At 42.5% G+C, this 15,973-nt stretch overlaps 1 protein-coding gene and 2 long non-coding RNA genes across 3 annotated transcripts; all 3 read left to right on the forward strand.

Moving 5' to 3' along the window:
* The first annotated feature begins 1,352 nt into the window (after nucleotides 1-1,352).
* LOC121606937 (fucosyltransferase 7) lies at nucleotides 1,353-4,066 on the forward strand. The gene is made up of 2 exons (XM_041937557.1): nucleotides 1,353-1,479; nucleotides 2,358-4,066. The coding sequence occupies exon 2, from the start codon at nucleotides 2,411-2,413 to the stop codon at nucleotides 3,446-3,448; it is 1,038 nt and encodes a 345-aa protein (XP_041793491.1). The 5' UTR covers nucleotides 1,353-1,479; nucleotides 2,358-2,410; the 3' UTR covers nucleotides 3,449-4,066.
* A 577-nt stretch (nucleotides 4,067-4,643) lies between these two features.
* Nucleotides 4,644-8,440, forward strand: LOC121606764. The gene is made up of 4 exons (XR_006006847.1): nucleotides 4,644-6,979; nucleotides 7,057-7,183; nucleotides 7,650-7,776; nucleotides 7,950-8,440. It is a non-coding gene; the product is annotated as an uncharacterized LOC121606764 (long non-coding RNA).
* Nucleotides 8,441-8,531: 91 nt separating this feature from the next.
* On the forward strand, nucleotides 8,532-14,994 carry LOC121606763. Its single transcript, XR_006006846.1, has 4 exons — nucleotides 8,532-9,571; nucleotides 11,843-12,039; nucleotides 12,818-12,954; nucleotides 14,170-14,994. It is a non-coding gene; the product is annotated as an uncharacterized LOC121606763 (long non-coding RNA).
* The last annotated feature ends 979 nt before the right edge of the window (nucleotides 14,995-15,973 follow it).

Raw genomic sequence — 15,973 nt, forward strand, 5'->3', positions numbered from 1 at the left:
GGCGCTGGCAATGCCACATCCTCCACCACACCTTTCCTCCCACTGGGCCGCATGGCAAGTCATCAAGATGACAAACGGGTACAGAGGAGGCAGCCTGCACATTGCAGGGCCTCATGATAAGTCATTCGTTTAACATAAATCCAACTTTTGGCACATTTCACTGTGTCTTCACAAGTGTCAGCTTGGACAAATTAAAAGGAAATGAAATGAAAACTGTGTTAAAGTAGTGCAGTGAGGTAAACCAACTGTTAAAGAGTAGGTGTATGGAGTGGGAGCAGGTTTTGCATCAGTTTCTGCATCAAAACACCCAACGTGACCGAGGGTGAGGCAGCCTGCTGAAACATGTTTGTGGTCACAGGCATGGGTTTTACCACCTCTAGCCCTGACTCCAACCCAGCTAAACATGAAAATCAACAACCTAATATACCCACCAGGAGGGTGAATTTGAATGATACTCACTCATTAATTCAAGTCAGTTTGCAAGGCAATACACTTAAAAACTTGTTGATGTGAAATTACTGAACGATAAATTACTTCAATATCTGTTTTTGTTGCAGCTTGTTTCTTTCTGCTACACCCCGCCACTGAGATGCTGTGTGTGTGTGTGTGTGTGTGTGTGTGTGTGTGTGTGTGTGTGTGTGTGTGTGAAAATGAAGTGTCAAGCGAGACGAGTCAGAAACTAGAGGGGGGCCTTCTATTCCTTCATAATTTATGATTTGTTGAGTAGTAAAAAGCTCTACGGGCAGCAGACATTCTGATCTCATGTCACCCAGGTGCCAGCATCTCTGCCAACCTCATTTTTATTTCATAAAGTCCACCTGCTCAGCTGGTATTAGAGTTTTTGCTGCACATTCATACTGTGTTTTCATGTCAGCTTGTTGAGACGGTTATGATATGTGCCAACAGGAGCTGTGTAACCCTGTGCCCATTTCCTCTAGAGCTGCAAGAACAGGAACAGGAAGACCAGCTTGTGGTTTACAAATCTAAAATCAGCAAAAATGTTTTTTGCTGCCATGCTGTTCTAATTCTGCAAGCAGCAGATGCATGAGCAGTTTAACAGGTAAATAAATGAGTGTGCAACAGAGTGGCAGCTGTCCGTGGTCATATGCGTGGGTTTTACCACCTCCAGCTCTGACTCCAACCCTGCAAAAGTTGAGAGTAAACATGCCCTAACCTAATATACCCACCAAGCAGGTGAAATGAATTTGAATGATATTCCTGATATTCACTCATTACTTCAAGCCAGTTTACATGAAAATACACTTAAAAAGTTGTTGAGGGTGTCAATCAACTGTCACACCCTGCCACTGAGACGCTCTGTGTGTGTGTGTGTGTGTGTGTGTGTGTGTGTGTGTGTGTGTGTGTGTGTGTGAAGCAAGACATGAGTCGAAAGTTGAGGGGGCACAATTTCGTTTATAACTGAGGATTTGTTGAGTAGGAAAAAGCTCGACGGGCAGCATTCTGATCTCATGTCAGCAGGTAAGAGCCAGCAACTCTGCCAACATTTTTATTTCATTAAATCCACCTGCTCAGCTGGTGTCAGAGTTTTTGCTGCGTGTTCATAGTTGCAGAATGCCACTGTATGTGTCCTCAGGGTGATGGAAACTGTAGAAGAATTAGGTCTTACGGGGATTTTATTCTGAATGTTTGTTTTTTTTTCATAAAATGTTCTGTTCTTAAAATGATGTTGACTTTGTGGTGTAGCCAGAATTTAGATACTATGCTTATCAGAAAGTGGCTTTTTACAAAAACATGCTGATGTAATTGTTCTACTATTGACAGAAAAGACTGTGATCAGTCATCTGTTTGAATTATTGATGATTCCCATACTGTTCAATTTGGATGTTGCTGTTTTTTTTAGCTATGTACAAATAAGTCTACACCTTTAACATGTATTTTTGAGCGGTGCAAAACTGATGAAGAAATTCTGAGCAGATCTTTTCTTATTGAAAACTCTGAACACTGACAGGAAGACATAAATTTCACCATATGCTCTGTGTTACTCCTCTGTAATAACAAATAGTCTATTTATTGACTGTTTCTCAAGAATTTTCCAAAGGTTTGACCCACCAAAAATACACAATGGTTACTGTACTTTTCATAAAGTGTTTTATGACTTTTATATTTCTTTATGTCTGTGGCATATCTTATGTAACCTCATTTGTAATTAACCTATAACATAATTAGCCAGCTGATGAATGTTGTCTAACAGTTGTCTGAAGAAAAATGTGAAACATTTTCAGCATTCAGACAGATGCTTCTGCAATAAAAGATGTTTTTGTTTTTAGCGCTTTGCCTTCTGCACTGGCGAGAATAAACAATGTAAGATCTCTGATCTGCCCTTCCTTCCTCTTAAGGAGTTCCATACCAGTGATCGGTGCCCTTTTGACCTGGAATCCACCTGTCAACCATGACAACATCTGGATCCCGAGCCTTCCTCTTGCTCCTCCTCCTCAGCTCCCTCTCATCCCTGGTTTATTATAGCTTCTCTGGCCAGAAGCTTTATCAACAGAAATATCATCCAGCTGTTTCTCAGAGAAACATCAGAATCCTCTTGTGGCACTGGCCGTTTGGCCACTCCTACGGGCTCCATGGAGACAAATGCCTCGAGATGTACAATATCAGCCACTGTTTCCTCACTGATAACAAAGCTGCTTTCTCCACTGCAGATGTGGTTGTCTTCCACCATCAGGAGCTGAGCAGAGGTCTGTCCTCGCTGCCCCTGCACCAGGATCGGCCAGCCTCCCAGCACTGGGTGTGGCTGTCCCTGGAGCCCCCTGTCAACAATGCAAACCTCACACAGCTCAATGGCTTCTTCAACTGGACAATGAGCTACAGACGTGATGCAGACATCTACATCCCTTATGGAATGACCATGTTAGGAGGTGATGAGAGAGGCTTCCAGGCTGTTCCAAACCGTTCCTGCCTCGCCAGCTGGGTGGTCAGCAAATACCAGCCTCAACAGACTCGGGCTAGTGTTTATCAAAGTCTAAAGAAATATATTCGCATAGAGGTGTACGGTCAGTGGAACAAGAGACCCCTGTCAAGGAAGAAGCTGTTGCCCACTATTGCAAACTGTATTTTTTACCTGTCTTTTGAGAACTCAGAGGCGAAGGACTACATCAGTGAGAAGCTCTGGAGGAACGCTCTTCAAGCAGGAGCCGTGCCCGTGGTTCTCGGCCCCGGCAGGGCCACCTACGAGGCCCTGGCTCCCCCCGGTTCCTTTATCCACGTGGATGATTTCAAGAGCACAGCAGATCTGGCTGCCTATCTGAAGCATGTGGCTGCAGACAAGCAGGCTTATGAGAAGTACTTCCAGTGGCACCGAACTCACAGAATAAAAGTCTACACTGACTGGAGAGAAAGGCTGTGTCAAATATGTGTTAAGTATCCCAGTTTACCAGCCAACAGAGTCTATCACGACCTGCAGAGCTGGGTTGACAGCTAAAATGTTGATCTCCTCATGCTTTCAGGTCAGTGGGGTGCTCTGATTGAGACACATGCAAATGTGAAATACCATACAGTGACAGTGTCTACATTGGAGAACATTTAAGTCAGTCAGCCATCTCGTTATGGTAAACAGTGAGGAAGTACACACCACAGAAAGAAATTAGAAGTGGTTGGTTGTGCTGGCTGTGTGCCCTATGAAAAAGTGGAAGTACGAGAAACGAAATAAGCAAGTTTCATTTGTTCTAACCACAGAGGAGATATTCAATTCATGACAAAAAAGGGAGATGACAAAAAACCCCAGATCAATGGCAAAGTAATATTGTATAGTGTAGCTGCCATGACAATGATACAGTCTCTTGTACCCTGAGTTAAAAGCCAAACAGCTGCTCTATGGACAAGTTTCAGATGTTTCAGTGCTTGTCCACTGAATAAAAGATTTCAAAATCTCTGCTGTTAATGATTTTTTCACAGTTTCCTCTACAGGCCACATTATGCTTCAAACAAAGTGGTCATTGGATCATCTATTGACCCTCTCCCTCTCCATCTGTCCCCCAAGTCTTTGTGCTATCTCAGGTCCGAATGGAGAGCGGCTGAACCTGAACTACTGAGTTCACCTGCCGGACATCCACTACAACCTTTATTGTTATTAGCTATGCTACTTTGCTGCTTATTAGATCATTAGTGTTCATATACTATCTGCTATTAATATGTTAATACATCACATACATAAATATATCACATAGGCAAATACCATGCCATATGTACTTTGTATACCTATAAATCTATTACAGCTGTCAAAGCTGTGATTTCTGTCCAACCCCGAACCTCTCTCTATATCTCTTTCTCTCTCGCCCTCTCTCTCTCTCTCTCTCTCTCTCACTCTCACTCAATTTTCAATTTTTCAATTTCAATAAGCTTTATTGGCATGACTGAAGATCAACAATATTGCCAAAGCCATTACAAACACAAAGTACAACAACAAAAGTAACCGTAAAAAAAACAAAAGTAAACACAACAGATAATTCACACAGAATTAGATTAGCTAGATTAGATATTTAAACATACAATTAGATATGTACATTAAGTGGATAATTAACAATAATAACTATATATATAATGAAAATAATGAATTTATATTCATGTGTCACAGAACGATTTTTCTGCAACACATGAATTAAATAAAAGAAAAAAAAACAAAAACAAAAACAGATTGTAAGTATATACAGGTGTGTCAGGTGTGTCAGGTGTTGTGTTGGTTGTCTCTCAGGCTGTGACACAGTTTGACATATTTAGCTGCTGCTAAGCTGCTGACTCTGTTCTCTCCAAGGATGTGCTGCATTTTAATTTGATCAGGCAGAGAATCAAAGTCAGTGACTGAAACTTTGATTTTTGAGAGGAACTCTGCTCTCGCCTGTTCGTATTTGCTGCAGTGCAGCAGGAAGTGTGTCTCCGTCTCCACCTGTCTGTGTGGACAGAGCTGACAAAACCTGTCCTCTCTGGGCAGCCAGGTCTGCCTGTGTCTGCCCGTCTCTATGGCCAAGCTGTGGTCACTGAGTCTGTACATGGTCAGAATCTTCCTCAGTGTCTCATCAGTCACGGTGCTCAGATATTCTGCCACCGTGTACTTTCTGTTTAGAGCCAAATAACACTGAAGTTTGCTTTGTGTTGTTGTGGTAGATGTCCAATAGTTTATGTAATGTTGTTTTTGTTGTTCTATGATTTTGGGGGTCCAGATTGTGTGAGGGCTGTCCTGAGAGGAGCTGAGCCTCAGGATGAGCTGGCTGAGCGGGCTCTTCTCCATGTTCTCCTCTTGGCATTGCATTGCAGTCAGAAGTTTAACATCCAAGTCAGTTTAGGAAAAATAATGGAATAGAAAAAGCTCTTCAGAGGTCTCAGGAGTTTTTTTGATTGTTGAGACGCAAGACGACAATTAGCTTTGTCATTTTGTTGCCCCACTGAGTGTGACACATCACACTGACAGCCACTCTGCCAACTTGTCTGGGACAACAGCTTCCTCCAAGCCATGTTCCTTTTTTATATATATATATAATAAAAGCAGCTTATTACGCTGCGCTGAGAAACAAGACTGTACGATCCATTGCAAAGATCATTTGGGTCTAAACAATTCCCCATCTCAATGTAGTGTATGTATGAACTATTTAGTTGAATTCAGACTGTTTGATGATCCCAGGCGTGTCACGCCTGCATGAAAGTGCACTGCCAGCAGGGGGAGACAATTTTCTCAGCACCCGCGGACAACAAGAAGCATTGAGTTCACTCCCACACCTGGGAGCTGCATGACTGATGAAAAGTATTTTTAAAACTAAGAATGGCGTTTGTTAAACAGCTTGGGGTGTAATCATGTTCATTACATTTCACTTGTCGGTCGAGACGTTTGATGAAATGAAATTTGAAACTTAACTTAGGTCCATTAGCATTTAGGTTTACAACTAGCTGAAAGCTGAGAGCTAGCTTCAGTGAAAGGAGCTGTATAATAATATAAGCTTATTTTCTGGTCGCCGATAGCTGAAGGTGTTCAACTGTTTCACGCTTGTCAATGTCAGCTTTTACTCAGCCGTCCAATCACAGTGGAGGAGAGGCGGGAGAAGAAGCGCAAAGACCAGAGAGGCTTTGGTTGCTAGGATACGGATAATCAGTACAAGCAACGTTTACGCTGTAAGAGACATAGCTAAACATTTGTTTGTTCTGTTTTCCTTTTCCTTTGTCCAACAGCTCCCGCCCAGCTTTCTCCGTGCACCTCCACCTATTCCCGTTTCTTTAAAAAGCCTCATACCTGACGCGCGCGCGCGCGCGCACACACACACACACACCCTCCACACACATACATTGTCTGTCTGTCTGTCTGTCTGTCTGTCTCACTTTCTCTTTCTCTCTCTGCTGAGGACCTGCTGTCTTGATGTGAGTTTTGTTATTCTATGGTATATTTATATGTGCCACATTAATCTCTGTCCAAAACACTGAGTGCCTGCCATTTTCTTCTTGTTATGAAGGTAACTAAAAGCCACTAAGTCTGGCAATATGAGAAAAAAATATGATGTCAGAATAAGTTCATTTCAGTGATGACAGTATGAATTTTGACATATAAATATTGAAGTGTGCATTCTCTTCTGTCTTTCTGCTTTAATCAGTACGCTGCTACATAGAGGCAAACATTTAATAGCCTCTGACGAGTGAGCAAAAAAATGAATTACAATTATTTCTAACATCCATTCATTGAACAAACATCAATACCCAATGAATTGATCATAACATTATTTAAATCAGAAGCAAAAAAAAAACTAATCTTGCCATTGCACATGCATTTGTCGTAATAAAAGTGAAAATTCAGTTTACCAGTCAGCCATAGTGGTGTCCTGCTGTCTCCCACATTCTCAGCTTTTATTTTGGCCTGACTTTTTTTTCTTTTGTCTTTTCTTTTTAAATTAGTATTGGTGCAATGGCTGCTCAAGACAGAGGGAGAGCAGAGGATGAAATTTTCCTTGCAGACCTGCTTCTGGCTCAAAACAAAGTGAGTATCATTATTGAAACAATAAAGGATTATTGGAGATTTCAGATTAATCATTGTTCATTTTGTTTTTATGCAAGGTGAAGAAACCCAAGGGCAAGCCTCCCAATAAGTTTCAAAACCGATGGTTGGAGAGAGATGCTGATGGACGTCCAGCATTAAAAAGAAGTCGATCCAGCGAGACACGAAGACGTTCTTCAGCTACAGGTAGTCCAGCCTCTAAACTGCCACAAAAGAAATGGGTGATCATGAAGAGGATGTGAGGGATGCAAGGACTATGCAGGGGACAAAGGCTCTAGCATATGAATGTCATGACAGACAACCAGCTTTGCACTGTCCACAGTGGAAAACTAAGGGACTTCTGTCAGTTGGTGATAGGCTTTACAATCATTGTCTGAACTTATTGGCCATTATTTGCCATCGTTTATATGTAATATTTCAATTTTATTGTCAGTAAATGAACATTTCTTATGGCTGTAACAGATGAAACATTTTTTCTCTATAATTCCTATTTATTGTTTTAGATTCTGCATTTGCCAGTGTTGAGTCATCTGAGGAAGTTTCCACAGTGACCCTAGCTAATTTCTGTCACCACCTTCATGGCATAGCTCTAATTAAACGAATAAGCAAAACGTGTGAAATGGATGTTCATTTAATTTTATCTGTCACTCAGACATTGAGATGCAGAAACTTCAGGATATCCTGTCCTCAGCCAGTGTTAAAGTTGATGACCATCCTTCAACATCCACATCATAGTGCTTGTGCCAGTCTACAGCCCAAGATGAGTGGCGGAAAGCAAGGTCTGATCACCTGAACTGTTTGCTCTCCTGCAATATTGTTCCGGAGAGGACCTGCAGCCGCTGTGCTTCTCCTGCCATTATTCGCTGCAGAGACAGCATGCCTGAGGAGTGGCTGTGTATGGATTGTGACATACACACCCACAAAAACCTCGCACTCTGCTTGTTGTCCACAGTGAGACCCATCAAAATATGCACCTGCGACCCTGCAAACCTCACAGAACCTGGAGGAAAAGCCGTTATTTTGATTTGCATGAGTGGTATGCCTATGCCTTTCTATTTGTATCTTTTTTCTGTTCATTTGTGTCAAAAAATAACAATGCATTTAATTTACTACTTTTGGTTTTTAGGTCGATATAATTTGGCACTTGCCATGGTTGGCATGTACGTCATGCATTGCACAGTGGACCCCTGACAGGGGTGATCTGATTAAAAAGTGGGTATTGGCCAGCATCTGTGAATGCAGACAAAATCTTTTCAGTGGCTCTGATGGTGAAATTCAAGAAGACATGGAGATGTGTTCCAACAGAGCTACTTGAAGTACACTTTCTGCCTCCATCAGTGTGAAACAATGGCAGGGGTACAGCACTTCACCTGCCCAGCATGTACTCCAAACATGCTTGCTGTTTGTGCAGATGGCAACCTGAAATGGTACCGATTTCAGTCAAAAGGGTTAGATTTTTTTTCTTTTTTTCCTACTTTGAAAAACAAACTGAGCAAATAATGTTTGATGCTGAGCATAATCTTTTCCTCATTATTTTCTTTAAGGACAGAGGAACCATATTTTGATGGCACCTTTATTGCCAAGGATGCTGATGTTAACCACTTTGTTGAGGAGTACCCTGAAAAGTGTTAGTAAAATATATTGTGTTATAGTGTTTGCACCCTTTTTTAAGACAAAATATGTGGCCAATAATTAAAAATGTATGATTTTCCATTGGTTAATAGTTATTGTATCCCTCTAGACCAGTTGGTATCATCTTATATAACGCAGGCTAGTATCCTAGCATGCCAGAATCACATGTAGCATCATGGTGCACCTCTCCCAAGCAAATTTGTGTTTGGTTTTATGGTTTTGTGTGGCTGTAATGGGAATGGAAGATGCATTTTCTGAAGTTCCTTTAGCCCCAGCAAAACCTTTAGGAGTAGTTTGAAAGTAAACCTTTAGTGTCTATATTTATTAGAGGTGTCATTTGGTGTGATGCAACCTAACTCCTGATGGACAAAATAAGTAGGTAGAGAGGAAAATCACTGCTTATGGTTTTAACCAGAATATATTGTCATGCAGACAGCAGGCAAAGGAGTGTGCGGAGCCAGTCAGTGGTCTGCAGCACGGGAGACTGCCAGGAGGGCAAACAAATTGGACGAGGAAGGCCTTGAGGTGGCTGTTTGCAGGCATGGGGTGCTACTTAAGGGGAGAAATTTTTGCATATCCCCTCTACCTGCAGTCGGAGCTCCAGGCAGCCACAAAGGGCCAGTTTTACTGCACAGACATTGCCTGCAAGTACTGGCCCTATTTAGAGAAGGTGGCAGTGTCCATGCTCGACCTGAGGCCATTACTGCAGATGAAGCCATTCCTTTCCATTATGCATGCCAAGGCCCATTCAACCAAGCGTGAGATACTACATATTCTTCATCATAACATTTGAGATTGGGCATTCATTTTTCTTTCTTGGTGTTGTCTGATCATTTGGAGTGGCAGGAACCAGAATTGTGCAGGCACACAGCTGGGGAGGAGGTAGACATGGTCAACAGTTACCTATCTGTGCCCTCACGACCAAATACATGACCAAGTCTGGTAAGTTTTAAATCATTTTTCTGAAACCTGTATTTACATGAGGATTAAGTAATTAAGGATGTTTGGTTATTAGTGGCTGCCTTGCATCAATTTCCTTTTGTAAAACCTGTTTTTATTCTTTCAATCCTTGTATGAGATTGTATAAGAAAAATATGTGCTAACAGCAGACCTTCAGCAGTCCAAGCATGTTTCTTGGTGTTCATCAAAACAAAGCCAGCCTTTGTAGTCAGGCCAATATGTCGATAACTCCTTTAGATTTTTTCCTTATTTATCTTTCTTGCAGATGCCTTATCTGGATTGTTTTGGAAACCTGACTCAGTGCTCAGACTTAATGTGTTCCTTTGCATTTTTAAGATGTTTTTTCTTTTGTAATGTCTTCTGTTCTGCCATTTTTATCTAATTGATAATTTACAAGGTTTAATCTTTAACACTAATGCATCTAAATGTCCCCTCCTTGAACCGCCACCTTATTGTGGTGGAGGGGTTTGAGTACTCAAATGATCCTAGGAGCTATGTTGTCTGGGGCTTATTGCCCCTGGTAGGGTCTCCCAAGGCAAACAGGTCCTAGGTGATGGCCAGCCGAGCGACATAGATAGATAAGTCCTATCGAGCGTGGTTGGTTTGGCAGGCCAAGCGTGCTGCGGCACGGGCAATTGTGGAAGCAAAAACTCGGGTATGGGAAAAGTTCGGGGAGGCCATGGAGGAGGATTATCAGTCGGCCACAAGGATATTCTGGCAAACCGTCCAGCGCCTCAGAGGGGGGAAGCAGTACCCCACCAACACTGTTTACAGTGGAGGTGGGGAGCTGTTGACTTCGACTGGGGATATTGTCGGGCGGTGGAAAGAGTACTTTGAGGATCTCCTCAATCCCATTGCCACGCCTTCCGTAGAGGAAGCAGGGGCTGGGGACCCAGAGGTTGGCTCATCCATCACTCAGGCTGAGGTCACCGAGGTAGTTCGGAAGCTCCTTGGTGGCAAGGCACTGGGGGTGGATGAGATCCGCCCTGAGTACCTCAAGTCTCTGGATGTTGTCGGGCGGTCTTGGTTGACACGCCTCTGCAACATCGTGTGGCAGTTGGGGACAGTGCCCCTGGACTGCAGACCGGGGTGGTGGTCCCTCTATTCAAGAAGGGGGACCAGAGGGTGTACTCCAACTACAGGGGGATCATACTTATCAGCCTCCCTGGTAAAGTCTATTCCAGGGTACTGGGGAGGAGAATTTGGCCAATAGTCGAACCTCGGATTCAGGAGGAACAATGCGGTTTTCGTCCTGGTCGTGGAACACTGGACCAGCTCTACACCCTCCGCAGGGTGTTCGAGGGTTCGTGGGAGTTTGCCCAACCAGTCCACATGTGTTTTGTGGACTTGGAGAAGCCATTTGACCGTGTCCCTCGTGGCATTCTGTGGGAGGTGCTTTCGAGGCGCAGCCAAGGGCCGGAGGGAGTCTGGTTTTGGGTCCACAGGATCTCATCTCTGCTTTTTGCGCATGATGTTGTCCTGTTGGTTTCTTCGAACCAGGACCTCCAGCATGTGTTGGGGTGGTTTGAGTGCGAAGCGGCTGGGATGAGAATCAGCACCTCCAAGGAAAAGGGTGGCTTGTCCCCTCTGGGTTGGAAGGGAGCTCCTGCCTCAAGTGATGGATGGAGGATGGGAGATTGACAGGCGGATCGGCGCGACGGCAGCAGTACTGCGGTCGTTGTACCGGTCTGTCGTGGTGAAGAAGGAGCTGAGCCGAAAGCCAAAGCTCTCGATTTACCAGTCAATCTACATTCCTACCCTCACCTATGGTCATGAACTTTGGGTCACGACCGAAAGAACGAGATCTCGGATACAAGCGGCTGAAATGAGTTTCCTCCGCACAGTGGCGGGGCGCTCCCTTAGGGATAGAGAGATAGGGTGAGGAGCTCTGTCTCTCGGGAGGAGCTCAGAGTAGAGCCGCTGCTCCTCCACGTCGAGAGGAGCCAGCTGAGGTGGCCTCCTGGACGCCTTCCTGGGAGGGTGTTCCGGGCATGCCCCACCGGGAAGAGGCCCCGGGGAAAATCCAGGACACGCTGGAGGGACTATGTCGCTTGGCTGGCCTGGGAACGCCTCGGGGTCCCCCCGGAAGAGCTGGGAAAGTGTCTGGGGAGAGGGAAGTCTGGGCTTCCCTGCTTAGACTGCTGCCCCCGCGACCCGGCCCCAGATAAGCGAAAGAAAATGGATGGATGGCATTTAAATGTCTGATACCTGCATACATATGTTTGTGCATCATTTTAACTGAATTTTAAACAGCAACAAAATCCGTCACCTCCGACAAAGGAAACTTGGGGAAGAAAAGAGAAAACTCTTTCAAACTATCAAGACCTACAATGAGCGGGTGCCAGAGGAGGAACACATCGATGAGGACAAGGTGGAGAGCAGACGCTCTGTGGTGGGAGAAGAGAGTGGGACAGACACTCTCATATGGCCATGGGAATTGAACAGTGGTGGTATGGAACAAATCTTTAATGCTCTTGTGTGTATCTGTGTGCATGCTTAACCAAAGTTATGATATATATGTTACTGCATACATGCTGTATGCTACACAGTTTATCTTAATTCATTTTGTATTACAGATAATACCAAATGTAAACTTTTGGCTTATCAACTTAAAACAGCACAGAAAAACACCTACACACTGAGGATCTGCTTTCTCATTAGGTCACTTTTAAACTTAGAGGTAGGTAGTGGTAATGACGAAACTATTTGAATTCAGTTGGTACACAGGAAACTACAAAATCAGCACTGTAACCACGGTGCAGTGTTATGTGCTGCTTGCTTCTTCTGTTGCACTGCAGCATGTAAAAAAGATGAGAGCCTGCAGCCAACGCAACATAAGTTTGCTCCAGAAATGGCTGTTACACTTAACAAGGGGGTTGTTTCAGTCATTAAATCAGCATTGTTGTGTAAGAATGGATATAAGTTAGTCGTATGTTCACAGAGATCGGGAAGTTTTGTTTTTTAAGTTTTATTACTTAAATTAAATATTAATTAATCTATGTATTCATTTAAGGGCTTACAAGCAGCTGAGTAGAAGCCCATAGAAAAAGAACAAAAACAGAGCAAATCTTCGGTGTGCAAGTGTCTTTCTGTTAATCAAAATGTTTGCAGCCTGCACCTGGTTATGGGATACGCAAATACTGCTTATCTTTTTGTTTATTTAGATATGGCTGTTAAGAATCTACAGGTCAGACTTGTGTTGAAGCAGTGTTATTCATGTGATTCCAGAGACCAGAAATACCCTCACTATCTACTTCAAGAGAAGATGATCATTGTGATGAGGGAGATGCAACAGCACTGCACCTATCTCAGTAGGCTGGCTGGGGGCCTCAGGACAGACATGTCAGAAATATCCCATGGCAGTGGTAAGAAGGCAGTTTTCTTTTTGTCTTGTTGTAGCAGTGGCTCTCCGAACCACGTTTTTTTGTTTCAAATTCACAGTCCACATTCATGTCCCCTACAGCAAAATAAGTGTTCGTTTTGGTGACCTAATGGCCTGTCCTCTAGCGCTGTGGTCCTTAACTTGTTGTAGAATAGGTTGAGGATTTTGAAGTCTATTCCCTTTGCTCCAGTTACACTTAGTCTCTTTAAAAGCTTGCATCTGTACATTTTCAAATTATATGGACAGATTTATGACACCTTGAAAATCAATGCAATTCTTGGTATGACTTTTCCTCTAGTGCCACCACCAGGTCAAAGTCTCCACTTAGAATTAATGTATCTTAAACAGCTTTCTTCTTAATCTTTTCAAATTTTCTGGACATATTTTCTGGATGATGGTGATGGTGAACGCTATTGATATTGATAACCCTATGACCTCTCCTCTCATACACAACAAATTCGCCATAGTGAGCATGACCAAAAAGTAGATTGACACGTTTGGGAATATACCTGGTTGTCAGTCACCAACAGCAGTTTTTCTAGTTGTTTATAGAATTAAATCACAGGTTAGTCTGGATGGTAACATCCCTTTGGTGATTTAAAAATAAACATAACAAAAAAAAAGAACATTCATAGCCATTGGTATTTTAATTCAGGTGAACTTATTGCCTGTTCTTGTGCCACCATCATACCAAACTAAGAATATTTGTAATGTGACCTATACATGGCTTTTCTAGTCAGTGTCTTTGTCTTATACTCAGCATTTCATTACAGTACTTTTAGTGAGTGTTTTCATTGTCCCCACGGTACACTCGTGGTTGGTGACTGTTTTGTGACCTTTCCTTGACTGTTATGCAATTATAAATTACTACATTTTATTCCTCAAAATGAATCTGATGGCTTGACAAAAAATTACGCGATCCAGAGGATTATTATTTGCAATTTACGACCTTAACTGTAGTGCAACTGTCATTAAAAAATATGCAAAAACCATTCTCCATTTTATTACATGTTCTGATTGTACATGATGTTTTGTGTCGTGTTTGGTTAGCTCCACCTTCAGAAAGTAGCTTGCATAGAGATCAAAAATACAATTTCAACTCAATGAATTGTTGACATCCAGTCAAGGTCAAATATTTCATTTGATTGATTGCTTCATTTATTTAAAGTTGAACCAATGTTTTATTTTATTTTTTCAGCCTACTCCACTTCTTCCACTTCAGGCAGAGAGACAGAACAGTGGACACTTGTGCCACCAGATCATCCTCTGAAGATCACTCAGAGAGCTGCATCGGAGCGAGAGCCCCCCAAAAACCCCTCAGGTACGTATACTCAGAATACACAGACTCAACTTAAAAAACACTGAGGTAACAATGTGCGTGGATCTTTTGAAGTAACTCTAACTCGGCCATTATTGAATAAATCACATGAGACTTTTACTGTTACACTAACTCAGTTTGTTTCATTACAACCAACATGATTTGTTTTGTCCTCTGCAAGCTTAATTAAAGTGAACCAATTTCATTTTATTAAATCTGACAATTTGGTAAATGAAGTTTAAATGAAACTTTTGTGGCTATAGTGGGAATAAGAAATTCTGTGGTTGCTATGGCAACCACTATGGTGCGTTCCTGTGACAGAAACATGTTGGTTGCCATGCCAACCACTATGTTATGTAGGTTTGAAATGGACATCAAAGGGCCCCGGGTCTTTGATGGGGGGGTTGCCACAGGTACAAAACATAGTGGTTGCCATGGTAACCCCTGACATCAAAGACCCGGGGCCCTTGATGTCTGTTTGAAATGATCCACATCAAAGACCCGGGGCCCTTTGATGTCCATTTTCAAACCTAAACCTAACATTTAACAACACACATGCTTACCTAAATTGTCAGCTGCGTTGAGTATACATTTTAGTATATTTCAGCTGTTGTTGGTATTTTATTGTTGTAGTGTATGTTTATTGTCTTAATATATTTTTATTTCTGATTATATTTTTATTGTATTTACACAGATTTTTATTTGACTGCGTGTTAGTTTATTTTATTCTATTATTTTATTTATTATGTTATTTATTATAATATTTTTTATTCTTTCTTACCTTTTTTATTATCTTGTTTCTAACACGGGGGTTTGGTTGACATATCCATGCTCAATGTCAATAAAGGCAGTCTTGATCTCCAAGGCTCAGCAGTCCACTAATATTTTGTATGTAGAGTTAGATGCTGTATAATCACGTAGTGATAGGTGATTGTTTTCATCCCGCCTGGGATCTTTCTGTGTGGAGTTTGCATGTTCTCCCTGTGCAGCGTGGGTTTTCACCAGGTTCTCCGGCTTCCTCCCACAGTCCAAAAACATGCTGAGGTTAATTGATCATTCTAAATTGTCCTTAGGTGTGAATGAGTGGTGTGCATGGTTGTCTGTCTATATGTGTAGCCCTGTGGTAGGCTGGCGACCTGCCCAGGGTGTCCCCTGCCTTCGCCCGAGAGACGGCTGGGATAGGCTCCAGCCCCCCACCCTGTGACCCTGCAAAGGATTCAGCGGTGTATAGATAATGGATGGATGGATGGATTATTCACTTGAATGTCTTCATGCATTTATTAAAGAAACAACAACTTAGGTGTCATTCAGAGGAATCACCTCGTTTGACTTCTCTTTTTTTCACACCTCGCCCACAACCTCTGAACTATATCTAATGACTCAGTCTGTAAACTGTATTCATTAACACACAGTGCTGATAGTTTGTAAAACATCCTGATGTTATTGGCCTCTCAGCATCAGAACTTGTATTTCTTGATGTTATGCTGTACACCATTTTCTCCTTAAGTGTACTTGGCTGTACTTTCAGGTATTGCATTGCATTCAGGTACCATATGAGCTGGATTTGCTCTGCTCTCAGTGTGGATTAATACTGCCATCTTGTGGTTGAAGAGCAACAGACTGAAATTCGGGACGTCAATCAGGACCATTTTCTCCCTAAATAAAATAACAAAAGTGTTTTGTT

This window comes from Chelmon rostratus, chromosome 5 (genome assembly GCF_017976325.1).
Source record: "Chelmon rostratus isolate fCheRos1 chromosome 5, fCheRos1.pri, whole genome shotgun sequence".
In the NCBI taxonomy this organism is placed as follows: domain Eukaryota; kingdom Metazoa; phylum Chordata; class Actinopteri; order Chaetodontiformes; family Chaetodontidae; genus Chelmon; species Chelmon rostratus.

What these genes read in the sequence shown, in the direction of transcription:
- LOC121606937 (XM_041937557.1), top strand. Translation starts at nt 2,411, where the DNA reads ATGACAACATCTGGATCCCGAGCCTTCCTCTTGCTCCTCCTCCTCAGC.